Source organism: Thermobia domestica, chromosome 3 (genome assembly GCF_964235325.1).
Source record: "Thermobia domestica chromosome 3, izTheDome1.hap1.1, whole genome shotgun sequence".
Lineage (NCBI taxonomy): Eukaryota > Metazoa > Arthropoda > Insecta > Zygentoma > Lepismatidae > Thermobia > Thermobia domestica.
The window spans coordinates 212869379-212888091 of NC_137456.1; the positions used below are offsets into that span (position 1 = coordinate 212869379).

At 33.4% G+C, this 18713-nt stretch overlaps 1 protein-coding gene across 1 annotated transcript in view; it reads left to right on the plus strand.

Annotated features, from left to right (window-relative positions):
- LOC145680952 (beta-1,4-glucuronyltransferase 1-like) overlaps nucleotides 1–15321 on the plus strand; it is a 30690-nt gene extending 15369 nt beyond the window's left edge. The window contains exon 4 of the mRNA XM_081752164.1: nucleotides 10519–15321. Coding sequence (XP_081608290.1) covers nucleotides 10519–10731 — 213 coding nt within the window. The 3' untranslated portion in view covers nucleotides 10732–15321. The remainder of the gene's footprint in view (nucleotides 1–10518) is intronic.
- Nucleotides 15322–18713: the final 3392 nt, after the last annotated feature.

The following is an 18713-nucleotide window of genomic DNA, read 5'->3' on the forward strand; positions in this document are numbered from 1 at the left end:
ATACCACAACAAGAATTATAACTCTACCTGTCTCCATAGGCGAATGGTGAGGCTCCGAAATTGACCATTTTCCATGTCTTCTACAATTCATAAATTGTACTCCCCGTGTTTGATGGCCCATTACTTGGCGGGAAAATTTTTTTCGACAAAACAAAAAAATATGGGTCTCTTAAAAACATGTCTAGTTGCTATAAAAAAAGTTTCAACAATATCTGAGATGGTGATGGTACATGCTCTGCCTGAATTGAAATGGAAGGCACCCCGAATAAAATGCCCAACAATAGATATATTTGATGTACGTATAAACAAATTCATTGACTACATGGTTTAGCATGTAGAACAAATGGTAGGTAATGTAATCATTTATGTATACTACTAAACACTGTCAGTTGGTATACACCTGTTGATTCAATATACAATAAATAAATAAAAGTTTCATGTACTTGTCAAGCCACTTACATAGGCATGGTGAAAAGGAGTACATACACTAGGCTGAAAGAACATATTTGAGAGCTAAACACAACGATTTCCTAATATCAGGCCTTCTAAAACATCTGAAAGATACAAAGCACACAGCCGATAAAGTGATGAAAAGATCATCATTCATAGAAAGACAAGGATATAAGATCTTTCCCGTTCAAAAAAATAAATAAAAATAAAAATAATAAAAAATAAATAAAAAAATAAATAAATAAATAAAACGATATTTGCATTCTTTACAGAAGTTAAAATAACTGCCTTGATACCTTTTGTCGTTGTTATCAACCACAGAAGAAGAAGCAAGATGAGTATGTTATGAGTAGGAAGAAATTTTGTTAAACAATGTAAACATTTTTATATTTTTTATTGTATTTTCTTTTTACTTTATTTATTTTTGATTGCGTATGAACTAATTATCATACGTTCTATCCCACTACAACCTGAAAAGTTTTAGGTTAGTTAACTGTGTCGTGAGAATAGCGATAGGTAGCAAAAGTTCAGTGATGCCAATTGAAGGGAAATTTCCCTTGGCGCAGGGAAATTTTGAGTAAATTTTAGGGAAAAGGGAAATTGCTTGTAATATCTCAATATTGCAGGGAAATTTGAACCTCTCTTCAATCATTTATAGATTGAATGTATTTACGTATCTAATTAATCTCATTAAAATTCAGTATAAATTCAGCATCCTATTTGTTCCAAACACAATCCGTTGCACATATTTCACATAAATTATCTTGCTTTGCATTCGTTATCAACATTACACATCGATCAACATATTCAGTTAAATTTGAAACATTACAACAATGCTTATTTAAAATCTTTTATCAAAATTAATCTTCCCATTGTTGAATTTATTTATTTATTAATTGAAGCAATTTTTTTTTTTTTAACAGTTGTTTAAAAAATATAATGAACCATTCATAATTGATTTACAAAATGGCAAAGCTTACGAAATAACATGAAAATTAATTCTATCACAGAAAGAGTTTTAGAGTACAGGTGAAAGACTTTTAGTACATTTATATGGGAAATATAAAACCCCAATACCACAATGATATTATGAAGATACAGAGCAAGAAATTACAGATATGAAAAAATATAAGCTATTTATGCATTATGATCTTATGAATCCGTTAAATAATGGATATTCTATACATGAAACATTTTTCAAGAATGAGCCGCTAAAATAAATTATTTTTGAAAATTTATAAGGGAAAATTTATGTTTAATTAAGATAAAAGATTTCTTCTAACTTGTGTGAAGGGAAGGAGCTTAAGATACTAATCGCATTGCCTCTTTGTATAGCTAGGCTAATGCGTTGTACTAAAAATTGCTGTTGAATTAAATGCAATGCAATAAGATTAAATATTTCTCAAATTATCACTCCAACTATTATAACAGTTTGGTTTTCCCAATCAGAAGATGTTTTTCCCAACCAAAAAATTGATTCTGAAGAGGATTAATCAATGTAAGAGAAGAAAATCTGCGTGTCGTGAATGTAAATATGTATATATGTGCGAATACTGGGTCATTAGTGTATGTGTGTTTGTGTAAGTTTACAGATCTTCTAGTGACTGTGTGCACAGAATTATGAATTCTTAAGGGTCAATGTTCCGTTAAGGGGGTCCAGTGCCTTTGACACCACTTCTTTCTATTGATTTTCGTTTGATTACATAATATAACGTTATATTAGGTTAGGTCAGGTCAGGTTTGGTTAGGTTAAGTTAGGTTAGCTTAGGTCAGGTTAGGTTAGGTTAGCTTAGCTTAAGGGGGTCCAGTGTAGTTTTGGACCCCCTTAACGGAACATGGACCTTCTTAAGAATTGCGCATCTCTAAACTTTGTATTGTGCTTACGAACATTCCTCGTGTACAGTCAAAGACAGTAGCAGCTAGAGTTTTCTATGTAACTGTTCGTATTCGTTTCAGTAAATATGGGAGTTCTGTTCTTAAGTAAGTACATACCAAATATATACTTAATAATTTCTTTGTACCTTATGTTACATTAATATTAAAATCTATCATGATATCTATAATAAAAATTAGTTACGTAATATTTATTTTATATTTTTTATGATTTATTTAGGTTGTCCGTCCTGACCGAGGTATTTATAGGGTTTTTCCTCAATCACACCAGGCAAATGCAGAGATTGCACCTTTAACATAGGTCCTGGCCTACACCTTTCCATATCCTTTCCCCTCCTCTATAGTGACGCCTTAGATACCTAAACAACAAATCAAGTTCAAATTCTGCGTAAGCTCAAAGGAAGGCTGTCAGGTATCTGCTTGTATGTGATTATAAGATTGCGGTGAGGGGTGGAAGCGAAAACGATTAAAAATACGTTTACTAAATACAGTACTTGAACGTTTTGGATGAAGGGAAATTTTGTCCGGAAAAGGGAAATTCTGAAGCTTGTGAAGGGAAAACGGCTCTGAAGGAATTGGCATCACTGCAAAAGTTCGACTAACATATTTTTGTGAGCTTAATTGTAATAGCATACAAAAGAGCAATTGGAGTATCTTAGAATTTATTGATAAGAGTGCTTTTCAGGAGGCTAAAGGGTGTTTTCACTTAGTCGATTTGTGGTCGATTCAGTTAACTGACGGCACTTTCGACTCAGTGAGCTGTGTAAACAGAACTTTGATTGAGTCGCCTGTTGGTCGAAGACGATGAATTGACTGGCAACTGAATTTAAAGAGGTTATGTTTTCTGTGGTCGATTCAATCAAATCGACCAGCGAAGACAACTACGTTGCCCAGTGGAAACTAGAACGCGAGTGCATTGGAAATAGCCCATTTTGGAACCAATAAGATTACATACAATTAACCCGGGAACGGTCGAGTGTTGATTTGTAACGCGAGCGGTCGACAGGTGAGCGCGGCGCTCACTTACAATATAATCGTTTCTATGGCTGTTTATGACTTTACGTGGGATTTATTTTGAACACATTTCTATATGTTGACATTTTGTGATGTATTATTATTATTATTATTATTATTATTATTATTACTAATAAAGTAAAATCGCAAATAAAATTATAATGCGTTTATACAAAACCATTTCTTATTATAAATTATATCAATTTTTATTATCAAAGTTTTTATGAAATCAATTTCTGTTATCCCATGAACAATACAATTAGTTAATTATCATTATCACATAAGGATTACATTTTCTTTTAAAAAAATTATATAATTATAGCGAGTTTTCAGTATATGCTCTTCATATGTTTATACTATACATATTTGAGTTGGAAAATGTTTAATGAAAGTAAACACTATACTTATGTCTCTTGGTACTACAGTAGGTATTTCAATAAGACACAGTTCTTTTCCATGTCTCATCACTGTCTTGATGTCACCCATTACGCTTCCAGCAGATGCTGACAGTGTGTTTCCTACAGACTGGCACTTCAGAGGCAACATATCGACAGTTTGTTTCTTCATTTAGCAAGCCATAGCTGAATCTGCTCCTTGTTATTGTCCATGATCTCAGAAAAATCACTCACGCCGTCAGTCGACAGGTGAGCGTGGCGCTCACAAATTACGCATTGTCACTTTTATAAGGCCAGTGCTACTCCAATGGAAGAGAATGAAAAGGTTACACTTCATTCTTATACACAAGACATATCAAGAGACAGCTAGACGGCGCCTCAAGTCTGTGACCCCACTAGGGCGGATTTGAAACGAAAACATATGCCAGAGTGAGCGCTGCGCTCACGTGTCGACCGTTGCCGGGTTAAATAGTAACAATAAAAAATGAGTGTCCCGAAATAAATACTTCACAAAGTCTGCTGCAGCTGCGGTGAATATATACCGAGAAAATATAGTTTGGTTTCATGAAATAAATCGATTTTTATGTCACATTAAACAAGGTGAAATTTCATAAATATTGCAATTCGTGTAGATTGATAATTTCTCGTTAACAAAACAAACTTCATTTTTGTGCTAAAGAACGATTTCTATTTTATATTAGCAATTCTATTATGTAGTTTATTAAGACATGCGAGTGTACAGATTGATAAATAGAAATCTGTATTATTTTCAAATTTTTCCATATTATAATCTTAGAAAAAAAAAAGATATAGGTGGCCTTATATTAATACACCCGCTATTCTCATAGATCATTAACAGAAATAAAGTAGAAATTGAGAGCATCTGACTGTACATAGTGAGGGAGTATTGGGATGCTGAAAGTGAAAAGGTGGGTTCTGTTTCAAACTACTAGGCCTTACAATATATAGATTCTGCATATAAAGTATGGATCGTATCTAAGTTGATACATGCTTTTTATGTTTGCTGCCTGCATAAGTTCCTTAAACATTCCGCACTCTGAAAAATCACCAGCTTTGCCCTGATCTGAACCGAAATAGATGTCAATATGGCTTGCTGTAACCATTTAGTACATTTTATATGCGATTTTCTACGACAAATCGTTATGGCGTATTTTTCTAGACATATAATTCTTTACATAACTATCGAAATGCGCCAAGAAAAGGATTAAGTGCAGGGAAGAAGGTCCAAAACTATGAAACATACAAATTGTACGGGAAGAAATGATGAGTCGGAAATTTTTTTTACGTGTAATTTATAGGCTAAATTAACCCAACCTAACTCCGTAACAATTAATTACAAAATCTTAATGATTTCAAGTCTTAACATTTTGGACGTACTCTGCGACACCAAGATCCAAGAAAATATACTCCACAAAAGACTCGGATATTACAACAAAAAAGTTATGTGAAGATATTTTAGCAAGAGAACCTCATTTTATTAATCTGGATGTACTATAGTTACAAGTTTGCCGCTTGCATAGTTCTCTTCCCCTTCCTAATTACCCTTTCTTTAAGAAACAATAGGTTTTATTTGTAAAATTTTTATTTTAATGCTCGGCTGTTCTCAGTTTGTATCCTACACCATTTCCACGAAATGTTCCATAATTGGAAATATAATAACAGGAAAGTCGTATAGAAAGTACGACAGGTAATTGATGCATGGGACAAAAGTACAAGGACGATGTAATTAATAGTATGGATTAGAATACTAATAATAAGTTGGCGTATTTTGCGGTTGGCTTGAGAACTCTATTGAAATTTATTTCATTCAAATATGTGATCCTTTTAATCTCAAAGTCGGTTTTTCTCCTCAAAATCCATTATCTTGCCTAACATCGTGTTCTTTTCCTTTGTTATTGCTGTCTTAATTTCACCTTGGAGTTATTATGCTGTATCATAACATATTGTTATAGTAGCTTACCGCTTTGGTATGTTTAGAATTGATATTACTTGTCGATTTCGAATCTACAAAAGAGCAAGTCGACAAGTAGTCTTCAATTTTGCTTGAAATAATTGAACAGAATCCAAAGAATGGGTTCGAGGTAGTCGCTTCGAGTCGTGCGATTAAGTCGAACAAGTGAATACAAGGCTTAATGTAATGTTAGAACTCGTTTCTACACAGAACTCTGTTATTCAGTGACACGGCAATCCCAGAACTTTGGGAACAATCCTCATATTTATGAAACGCAAGAATATCATTGTAATAGTTTTCCAGAAACGTCATCCAAAAATAATCCTCAGCATTAAATTACTCTTTCTGGAATAATTTTCGAGAAATTAGAAATACAATATGTAGGATTAATAGTGAAATATTTATTTATGAAATATGAAGTAAATCATAAGCTTAATTTCTAACCTATTACATAGTGAAGAATGCTTTGAAGTACGAGACATACCTACGAAAGATCATCTTTGCTAAGATTTTACCAAATAAGAGGGAAACATAATATAATGTCAAAATGATGAATAATTCAAGTACCAATTAAAAAAATACTACTTTCCTGTAGAGTAATTCATTGATTTGTATTTGTGTTCTTTGTCAAGCGAGGTTATATAGGACAAAACTGAAGTTTAAAGTGTGATCTGAAGAAGTATGTTTTTCCACTGAGAATCGAACGCAGGAGTTCTGCTTGAAAGGCATACTCACTAGCCACTAGCTACTAGCCAGCTAGGAGAATAACCATGAATAAAAGTTGTTCTGACAATAAAAAGATACCTCAGATTCAAGGAACATATTAGTATTTATTTATTTATTTATTTTTGTATGTTGGTAATTGAAGTTTGAAGTGGGAATGGGTTAAGCAACATTCTAACAGGATACTTCCTACCAGTAAACTAACCTTTCTGAAATTCTATGAAAAAAAAATAATAAGTTTGCTGTGTTGTAGGGTTATTAATAAATTATTTATGTGAGAAATATATACAAAATTGCTTGCGTAACTTGTCTTAAGTTGTCGGGTTTTTCAGAGAGAGAGAGAAAAGGGAACGTTTTACGAATTTCAGGCGAAAAAAGGAAGACATATGATATTTATAATTTATAGTTCCACATAGCAATATAATTTTAATTGGAAACTGGAGCAATTTCATTTAAAATAATTACAACACATAAAACAAACGTGTACATGGATCGTACAATATATGTTTCCCTAAGCTGTAAAAAAAAAAATATATATATATATATATATTTTTTATGATATTTGTAAACTGTACATACGTGTGTAGGTGGGTCTTTTCTAACCTCCTCACATAATCCCCATTGAGATTCAGACATTTGTCTCACCATTGCACCAATTTGTTCAAAACCTTTGCAAAAAATCAGGGCTCTGGCTATTTAGCACTCTCTTCACATTCCGCTTCACTTCTTCATCACCAGTTGACAGGAGACCAGGTCGCTTTTGTCGAGCCTGAATTCTTCTTCAGGGAAACGCAATTCGAAATAAGCGACATGGACTCTTATTCTTGACGATAACGCCCACCACCCACTGAGCAGTAAACAAGACATAAAATTGAAGAATTAGAGTGGGAACGGTTGCCTCACTCTCGATACAGGCTCAATTTAGCTCCGATTTACTTCCATCTTTTTTTCCGTGTTAAAGTCTGTATTGCATGGGGAACGTTTCGAAACAGATGAGAAGTGAAGCGGAACGTGAAGAGAGTGCTAAATAGCCAGAATCCTGATTTTTTGCAGATGGTTTGGACAAATTGGTGCAACGGTGAGACAAATGTGTGAATCTCAATGGGAATTATGTGGGGAGGTGAGGAAGGACCCACCTACATATGTATGTATAGTTTAGAAATGTATCTTAAAAAACAAATATTTCACAGTTTAAGGAAATGTATATATTGAACGATTCACGTATATTACAATTCCCGGTGAAAGCTCATGTGGTTGAAGTCCCACATTAAACTATAGGTCTTCGCCTTATGTAGTATCTGTGTTCAAAGAGACGCAAAACTTAAATCCAACTAACTAAGTATATCTACATCTCTTAATTGTCCCACATCCTTTTTTTGTACGTTCAAAAAATCCGAGAAGAACATATCGAAGTTCTCAATCACTTGGAGATCTGCTTTTGTTTGTGACATTTATATACTACGATCGATCATAACTGCGATATGCTAGAGACAGTGTTGACAGACGAAGACCTAAGATGTTAAGAACCGAACTATGTTTAAACATAAGGTTGAGATTCTGGTCAGATAGAAGATAAAAACGCAACTTGTTACATTTTATTTCTGAATACATCGTTGGGTTGCCTTGATAAGATTATGTGAGAAGTCAGTTCCTCTAGTAATGAAAAATACATGCTTTTCGCACTAACTTATGAAAACATTTTAAAAGTGTTTAGAACTGTCATTTCCTTTATTTATTTATTTATTAAAAGAAATACGGAAGAAATCGTTGTGCGGGGAAAATAATAACGTATAATTTAAAACATACCAGAAAAACGTAAAATCTTGGGAAAAACATAAGATCTACCAACCCTAAACTTATTGTAAGATTGTTAATGGAATAAGAGCCATGTTCAATTCTGTGTTTCAGAAATATATCTAAAAAAATACTTATTTTGTTTCCAAAATCTAACGAACAAACATAACCCTAGCAGTAAATTTACTATTTCTGAACTTTTACAAGATAAATGAATGATTTCGTATTGTTGAATTGTTAATGATATAGTTATTTATAAAATATGAATGAAATCACCGGAACTATTTTGAGTAATTCGTCTAACCAAGACTCACCCCCATTAATAAACCATCGTTTCTGGAGTTTTAAGAGAGGTATTTAGTTATGTTGTTATGAAATGTGTATAAAATCATCTGATCATCCTAAGAGGTTGAGAGAAAATCATCATGAACAAGCATCCAGCTGCCCTAGTCAACAGCTTTTGGATTTTCAAGGAAAATGACTTATGCTGTATTATAGCCTTGATAATGTATATGAAACAGAAGAGTGACCAAATGGTTTCCTGAATACGATAATACCGATGGTTAAGAAATCGAACTCAGAGAGATGTGAGGACTCTACAACTATTAGTCTCATCGCATGCAACAAAAGTTTTGATTCGGATACTGAACAGAAAGTTGTATAGAAGAACAAATGAAAAAGTTGAGGAGAAACCGTTAGAATTCAGGGGAGGTAAGGGCAAAAGAGATGCAATTGGATTATTAAGGTGAATCACTGAAAAGTTTACAAAAAAAAAAAAAAAAAGACGTGTATATTATATTTATTGATCTAGAAAAGGCTTCTGATCGCGTGAATTGGAAATTATTGTTGAGAGTTCTAAAGAAGATTGAGTTGAATTGGAAAGATCGAAAGTTCATAAGAAATATGTATATAAACCAACAAGTAAGTGTTAGAATGTTAGAGTAGGTGAAGAAACGACAGAGGAGAGGGTAGTTGGAAGGAGAATTTGACAGAGATCCCTGCCTACATTATTTAATATCTATCTAGAAGAGTTGGTGAAAAATAGCCTACATAATGAAGATAGCATTTCGGTAGGAGGTCGAATGGTTAGGTGTATATGGTTTGCAGATGATGTGGCGCTTGTTGCGGAATCTGAAAACAAAATCAATAAGATGTTAGAAAATTTGAAAACAGGTTATAAAGAATATGGAATGAAAATAAATGTTACAAAGGCTGAAGCCAAGGTAATTGGAACAAAGCGATCGGTGTCAAATATAGAGACAGAAGGGAAGAAAAAGGTCAGATGACTGATACCTAGAAATTATAAAGTGCGAACGTGAAATAAAAGCAAGGATAGGAATGGCGAAAGAAATCTTTAGTAACAAGAAAAGTCTATTTTGCGGGACCTTGAATAAAGAGCTGAGAAAAAGATTCATAAAATGCTTCGTATGAAGTACTGTACTGTATGGGACAGTAACATGGACTTAAGCAAACGCGATGAAAAACGAATGGAAACTTTCGAAATGTGAGTGGAGGAGGAGAGTAAACTGGATCGAGCGGAAAACGAATGAAAGGGTGTTAGAAATTGTGAGGGGAGGAGAAATTGGGTGGATAATTCTAGATATTATTGAAAAGTGGAAGATAAACTGGTTAGGACATTGGCTAAGAACGAACTGTATCATAAGGGATGTGCTAGAAAGTATGGTGACAGAAAAGAGACGGAGAAGGCGAAGAAGGCTACAATTGATAAACGGTATCAAAACAGAAAAATCGTACGTAAATATGAAGAGGTAGCTGAAGAGCGTAGAGCATGGAAGCTTTTCAGTTGCAGCAAGTGACCTGACAATAATGGCAGAATACCTATGATGATTATGATGTTACGCAACATTGTTTGATCCGCTTTTTTTCCTTTTCTATTTTCGTCATTTTCAGTTTTTTACCCCCAATAAACTATGGTTAATTCTGAGGTAAGGGGAAAAGCGATTTCTCTCTATGTACGCGATTGAATCCCACCAAAAAGTTAAAATTTAGTGCCGCTACTCTGGACTCTATGGTCTCGTAAGACTGCACATACGGAGGAACGAACACACAAGTAGATAGCCATCCAAACGGTAAGGGTTATGTATCTATAAATGCTTACAAATCTCAAGTTCAATTTTCATCATCGCAAAATTTTCTTCACTCCTATCGACGCTAAATTAAATTTTAAATTTAGAGTACTAAAATATGGATAATATTACTACAAGAAAATGTATTTTAAAAAGTGGACAATGACTGTAAGCTATGTTTATTTTACAGGTTTATGAGATGTGCTTGATGAACTATAGATTCATTATCTTAGATAGGGCATTCCTAGTTCATACTCCAGGAATGAAACGACGTGCTGACCGAATGAAGGAAAAGAGTGTTTGGCGTACAGAACAGGAGCGCAAGAATATGAGAACATACAACCATATCGTTGAGGAAATGGTCAAACGCCATGGTGCAAGGAAAGCTTGTAACACGCGTTAAGTAAGTTGAATTAATTCTAAATTTTCGCTGCCTGGAAATATTTTTGATATCCATTATGTATGCCGTTGTATTTTGTCTGCTGATTTGTTATGCAACAACTCTTATTGTGATATACCTAGTAATATTTTGTATAGGACTCTTCGAATAAAGAATATTTATTACTACATAAACATATTCTGACCAAAGGTTTCGTTATGTCTTTTATTACATTTAAATTTTGCATGAAAATATTTTTTCATAGACATTCAAGCCAAAGATTGTTATTATAGATAAAATAGACTATTTATAGAATGTTATTATGTTTGAGAGGAAAAAAAAGAAGTTTGTTTTTAAAAGAAATTACAATCATATATCTATAATAGTTTTATAAATTGCAATTATTTGCTTTTTGTGAAGTGTGCTTGTTTGAATGCGTAAATAAATAGGGCTTAAAGTGAATCGGAACGTAGTTATGGATGGATATTTACTTGGCATTTATTTTTATTATTACACATAACTTTATGACTAGAAATTGATGTAAAAAATCGAACGAATCTAAATACATTGGTTTTTCAGAAGTGTTGGATTTGTCTAACTAGTTTTAGAAGATTTCACCAAAAATATCATATAAAGAAATCGTATTCGTATAGCTTAACGGTCGTACGCAGATGAATAGTAATAAAAGTCTGTATGTCTTGTAAAAGGCTTATGCTGATACCGAAAGCTAGGGCTTGTAAAACAGCGTATAGAAATGTGTAATGAAAAACAAAATCTCTTCTATTCTTGATCAAAAGCTTTAATACTAAATCATTTTGTTGTGTGGATATGAGTGTCAGGTTTTTATAAGAAACAGTCATCTTCATTTTGGACACTTTACCTCCCTGTTAGTCACAAACATTAGCTAACGTAAGTCCTAGAAGTGAACATTGTCAAAAGCTCTAAAGTTTTAACAATAATACTATTTTTAAACCTTAATTTATATTCCAACGTATATTGAAGATCACTTTAAGCCTTCACAGAATATAAGGGCCATCGTTTACACTGTGGCGTTGTACTAGTCTCATTCTAGTCATGTGTGTTGCATTTATAGCTTGAAACGAAGTAATACTTACAAGCTACTTGTCTCACTATGTATCAAATACATTTTATAGAATTTGAAACAAGTGAAATAGAAATCCATTATTTTAAGAGAAGCTTGTGTGGCTGCACGTATGAAATTGTGTGTTAGTGTTTATGTAATTTTATTCATCTATGTGGAGATAATATATTAGCTTCATTCGCCTTTTGCTTGTAACTGAGGCAAGCATATCCTAATATAAACTATAATTACGTACTGTGTTGTGATAACTGTAATCAAATATCTAAAGTGTTCTAAGATTAATACATTAAAATGATAATAATAGTAATGTTAACCTTACGGACAAGGCTTTTAATAAAGCACGATGAAATTAATGAATCATTGAATAATCATATTTAAATTTATTGTACGTGTTTCTTATATTATTTTACATATTTCATGAGAGTCTTGAAACACGCGTTAAATGTGCTAAGAAATAATATATAAAGTACTAAGTAAAAGTAAAATAAATAAACACAGGCTTATAGAGACAAAAATGTTTTCTTTATGCATTAGAAAAGCTGATTTCGGCAATGTTCTGAGCTCGAGTGGAAAAAAGACTGCCACATTCCAGTATTTCGTAAGACATTAATTGTAACATGTAGGACTTTTTTTAATTAAAAAAAGCGATTTTCTATATTCTATGCTTTTTCATCGTTTTTCTGTTAGAATATGTTTATTTTCCTTTTTTTTTAAATACCTTTATTAATAGATACATTTAGTTGTAATTATGAAAAAAGAAGTAGTTTTCTTTCTCCTTGTGATATGTTTTAAGTGATACAGTATTTTTACATTTTATTTCCAGTTAATTGAATCGTAGCAAATTTGAATACTCCATTTATATTAATGAAAACTGCAACTATTTATGTATTCAGCTTTCAAACAAAGTACAAATGCAACTTCGTTGTTTAATAATTTACTCTATATTATGTATTATTTGCCATCTTTCTCAACAACTGTCATATTTGAATACAACAATTTTTATATGTTTTTGTAACAGGTTTTCTACTTTAGAATGAGTTTAGTTATGTACTTTAAATGTTAATAATTAGTAATGAAGTTGAACATTTTTAAGTATTACGCTTTGCAAAATAACTTCGACTTGGAGTAGTATTTCATTCGTTTATTGGTTTACTAATGTATGAAATAAAATACGTTAATATGTAACTTAATAAGTAATTTAAAGGTCAACATTGCATGATTTAGCTATTGATCTTTTGTTTTGTTTATTTATTTATTCAAGTTAAAATATCTTGTACATAGCACGAAAGCAAGAAATTTTGTCAGAAAAATAATTAGGTTCTCAAAAGTATTGAGAGTAAATATATATATAAAAAAAGAAAAGTTCACGATTTCTCAGTGTCACATAAAACGTAGTTTACTTCTTTTTTCCATAAGTATAAGCTTTGCTTTGTATATAATTAAATACAAACTTATTATTTGCTGAACAAAACAATATATTCACTTTAAAAAACTAAATACCTGTGACAATTTCTCCAACTAGCTTTTTGACTTCATCGGACACTATGATATACAGGAGTAATGTACAACCTTGTATGCAAACAACCGCTGAGACATCTTGCTTCTGATTGGCTCCTTGCATCAGCTAATCCCATTCAAGTATACTGATTTTAAATTTTCATATAGAGGCTTTCTATTGTTGCCAATAACACAAAGTGACAATATAAACTAATCTAAACTAACAATTAATTAACTTAAATAATGAATAAATATATAAATACTCATATGCATAAAATGCTCACATAAACACATACACATGTATATATGCACTTATATAACATGTACATCAATCAATCAATATATAAAAACAACCATAACAAATCTACATATTCAATTCTTATATTTAAACTTTTTTTAAATAACTTATTCCACTGTTGGCCGATGTTAAGTTCTGAGTTCCAGTTACTTAATTATTTAAGTTACTTATTTTTTTATATATATATTTGACTTTTTTACAGAAAGATAAACAGTAAATTCTGAACAGTTAGTTATAAAAGGAAAACTTCTTCTAATAATCTTCCAGGAGGTAATGTACCTAAAATGGAAGCCACATTTCCTCGCTGAACTGCTATGCTGATACGTTGTATCAGAAAAGTAGTAGCTCGCTTGTCACCAGTGTCACCAGTAGTAGCTCGCTTGTCATACGTTGGTCTACTTCTTTGATGAAATTGAGCCCTTCGAGGCCCCAAATGCCGCTCGATTCAATGGCTACGGGCACGAACATGTATCTATCGAGTAGATCGTTATATTTTCTTCTTTTCCCGCATTCTCTGCGGGCTGCAATAGCTCCTTCTCGAGATGAAGAAAGAGTGAGATTAGATGACGGGAAAGTGTCAGAGCAGGTGAAATCCCAGAGAAGAATCCTTCCCCTCTTCCATGGTACCTGAGTCATGCCATCTGGTCTTTTGCCATCAGATCTGTTACACCCCACAGGTTCACGAACAGATGGAACATCCGCCGATGTGAGTGCTCTACGTTCGAATGCCTCACTTGTCTTCCGGAGCTATTTATACAAGACAGACCTTGTAGACCATTCTGCTTGACTGATGCACCACATTTAGTGATTCACAGATGTCTACTCCTAGGCGAAGTGCAACTGCAATACGAAAACTTTCGTTTGGAAGGTGCAGTCCTAGGGTGTGTGAAGGTAATGCCTGTAGCCAAGCACCTAAATTGGTGATGAGCAGGCGAGAAGTCTAGCCTTATCCTCTTGACTGTCTGCTTCTTGTAATAACACTGATTGATATAATTTGATGATTGGCTTGTCCTAAATTGATTGCGAACTTCTGCCCGTTATTTCAGGGGGACTTAAACCAACTAGGTTAGACCAGTCAGATATGCAGTCTTGGTCATCGGATTCTATGTGAGGCTCATTCAGTTGGTTGAGAAGTATCTCAATGGTATGCCGGGAGCCATAGAACGACGCTAAAAATGAAGGATACGCCAAATCGACAATCCGACGAATACCAAGACCTCCAGAATCAACTGAAAGGGAGGCTTGTATCCATGCGTTACTATTTAGGTTACAGTTGAGTAACGATTCCAGTCAACATTTCAGAACGGTGTCAAACTTCTCTAGTAAATCGGCTTCACGCCAAGAAGTAGAACAGCGTAAAAAATAGATTATTCTTGGTATTTAGAACGATGCACGAAGAAGATAAAAAGTTGAATATGCGGAGACTAGGGCCAGACGTGACAAGAAAAAAATCTAACTTTTTAGTTTTCTCGACTAACAAATTACGTGTTGCCTCAGGCGAAAGGGCTGCACCAAGTAGAAAAGCTGACGAGGTTGTGATAAGTTGTATTCCCGGTGCTGAATTTTTACATTGTGAATATAACACTTCCATTTGATCTTGCGAAATTCCTAAAAATCCTACTTCACATTTCATAAAATTTAAGTGTAGTCCAATGTCTGCTGCCATAGATCGAATATTGTGTAGTTCACTTATAACTGTGTCAGGATCTCCTGCTATGGTGCTGTCATCTAAGTACCAGATATTTAATTCAGTGTTAATCCTAGACACTATGGACTGAATTGTCATGGCGAACAAAGCGGGACCTAGAGGATCGCCTTGTTGTACTCCACGTTGCGAGAGTATAATCTTATCCCCTAGAAATAGGTTACTTGGTTGCGCATAGCATTGATAGACATAGTGATAAATCGATGGAAAATTAGTTTTAATTGTGAGTAGCATTGCATCTCGATTCAGTTCATTAAAAGCGTTACGAAAGTCTTAATTTCATAAAAGCCTTTTGTTGTGAATGGGGAGTAGAAAAGTAAATGCGAGCTGCATGTGCTGCGGCTTCGGCTCCATTGGGAACGCATACTCTCAATTGGTTCGGGTAAAGGAAACTTACGACGTATTCTTTAATTCTGGAACATATAACTTTTGCTGATATTCTTCTCCAAATGTTCCCCACTGCAATTGGTCGAATTCCACCGCTCTTCTTATTAAGCGCAATAAGTAATGCTCCAAAAAAGATTGGTCTTATTTCCTGAGGCACATTACCTGAAAGGATTAAATAAAGTAATTCTGGAATCATCGTAGTTAATCTTTCTTTTGAATCTGACTCATGATGTAAAAGTAGATCCTTAAGAATCGAGGGACGGAGACCATCAATACCCCCAGCTGATCCAGATGGGAAGAATTTTACAGCGTATCGTAATTCAGAAACTGAAACTCTTGGTATATTAGGGTGATCTTCAGGAGGGTCTGGTAATGAAAATGTGTCTGAATTGTTAATTAATTGTTAGTTTAGATTAGTTTAGTTAAGATTGTCATTTTGTATTGGCAACAATAGAAAGCCTCTATATAAAAATTTAAAATCAGTATACTTGAAGGGGATTGGCTGATGCCAGGAGTCAATCAAAAGCAAGATGTCTCAGCAGTTGTTTGTATACAAGATTGTACATTACTCTTGTATATCATAGTGTCCTATGATTGTTGAATTAATATTGAACCATTCTTAAAACTGTTATATATACCTTGAATCTGATGAAGTCAAAAAGTTAATTGGCGAAACTGTCACAAGTATTTAGTTTTTAAAAGTAAATATATTGTTTAGCTCAGCAAATAATAAGTTTGTATTTAATTTACTTCTTTTTCCTGAAATAGTAATGGGAAAAGAAACAAAGTAGAAGTTGCATTATAAACAGTTGAAAAATTTACTAGTATAAGTGAGTCATAATTATACTAGTATTTACTAGTATAATTGAATGGTAGATACAATTGAGAAATTGTGTATTCAAGATATTTTATGTTGTGCTGGATAAACGTATGAAAAGAGGAGAAAGCAGTATCATACATAATTACTAACTAAAGTTTTTAAAGAATTATGCGTTTCAATGACAAATGAAAAGTGAAACAAACAACGTAATAGGAATTTATAAAATTGCATTGAGCAACTTTCTCGGTAATTGATCACAGCACAAGTGAAGAATGAACGAAGTTTGGATATGTAGAGTCTGATTCGAAAAGTCTGATTATTTATTTCTCAGAAAAGCCTGATCATTCATATTCATAGTGGTAATGAAATCAAACAAATGTTAATCTTCTGTGGCCAATTAAGATCTTTTTTTCAAGATACTAACATAGAAGTTAAGAATATGACTTTTAATATGTATGTCTTGAGTGACTGACTGATCAACGCCCATTCCAAACCGCTTAAGCTAAAAACTTGAAATTTTGACAGTGCGTAGAATTTGTAACGTAAGTTACGACCAAGGAAAGATTTTGGGAAATTCTACGGGGAAGGGGAGGGAAATTGGGGTGACAATTAATTATTATAGTAAAATGTCCATATCTCCGGATTTTTAAAGGTTAGAGACTTGAAATTTGGTAGATGAAGTTCCCATTAAAAGTAATGAGGGGTTAAGTTCCAAAGTTGGTCGTCCGTTTCTAGCAACCTTTTGAAAATTTACTGGGAAAAAATGAATAATTTGCTTGTTTGTGTGCATGATAATGTATAAGGAGAGGGAAAGATGTGTTTATTTTTTTATATAAACGATTCTGAACATCTAACTATTTGGCAAGCGTAGGGAACTACTTGGTGCAAGGTTACTCCATGGCAGGATTATGGGATTGTAATGAGCATTTGTTTTGTAAACATGGCTGGTGATAATCAGGGAGATCTATTAAAAGTAAGTAAAAGTCATGTCTTAGTAAATCTAAAAATAAATTGTAGAAAATGCGATAAGCGAATAACTAAAGAAACGTGCAGGAAGTCATATTTGTCAATGTAACGCTTAGTAACATAACAAACATGGCGGCAAGGTTCTAGAACAAAGGTCTCCCTTCCCATTTAACTGTAATAAAGACAGAAAATAACATGCCCTGCGGGGCTCTAACCCGCTGTCATTCGCTGACGCTTGTTCGGCAATACTGTTTAAATTAAATATTAAATTTTAGTACAAAAGGGAAGCAATTATGCTTTTGGCCCAAAGCTAGGCAGATGACGAACCTCAGAATGAATGCCATAATTAGAACATGTTTCATCGTTTTTTGAAATTTTTCTAGAAGGGAAGAAAAGGAGGCAAGGAAAAAAGTGAGGGTTACAATTGTTATAACAAGATGACTTATCTCGAAATCCTTTAAGTGTAGAGACCTGAAATTTGGTATTTGGAATTTTCATTTAAAATAATTAAAGATGTATTTCGGTGTCTTAGATTTTCCCTAGAAGAAGAAAAAAGGATAGGAGTTACAGTTGTTTGTTATAATTAGATGGTCACATCTCGAAATCCCTTAAGATTAGTTATGAAAATTAGTATTTGGGCTTTTTGTTTAAAAATAATGAAGGGCATGTTCCAGCGTTTTTTGTTTTTAATGTGTTCCTTAGAAGCGAAGAAATAGGGTGAGGTTGTAATTGTTAAAATAAGATGGTCATATCTGGAAGTTTCTTAAGGTTAGATGGCTGTCTCATGGCTAAGCGATTAGCGTTCACGCCTTTGTCGTGGGAGACTCGGGTTCGATTTCCGACGGGAGGTCATGTGGTTCGGATCCCACGTTAAGTTGTAGGTTCAGGTCTCGCATAGCCTCGCTGTTGAAAGGGGCGTTAAACTGAAAATTAAATCAAATTAATCCTTAATTAATCCTTGGTTATAGACATAAATATAGACATAAGGTTATGATAAGGTTAAATCAGATCAATTTTATAGAGATAAAATTTGGTATTTGGACTTTTCATTTAAAATAATTAAAGACTTGTTTCAGCGCTTTTTTATATATATATTTTCCATACAAGGGAAGGAAAAAAGTGGATAGAAAAGATAAGAGGTACAATTGTTATAATAAGATTGCCATGTCGCAAAATTCCTCAAGGCTAGAGACATGAAATTTGGTATTTAGACTTTTCATTTTGATGTTTT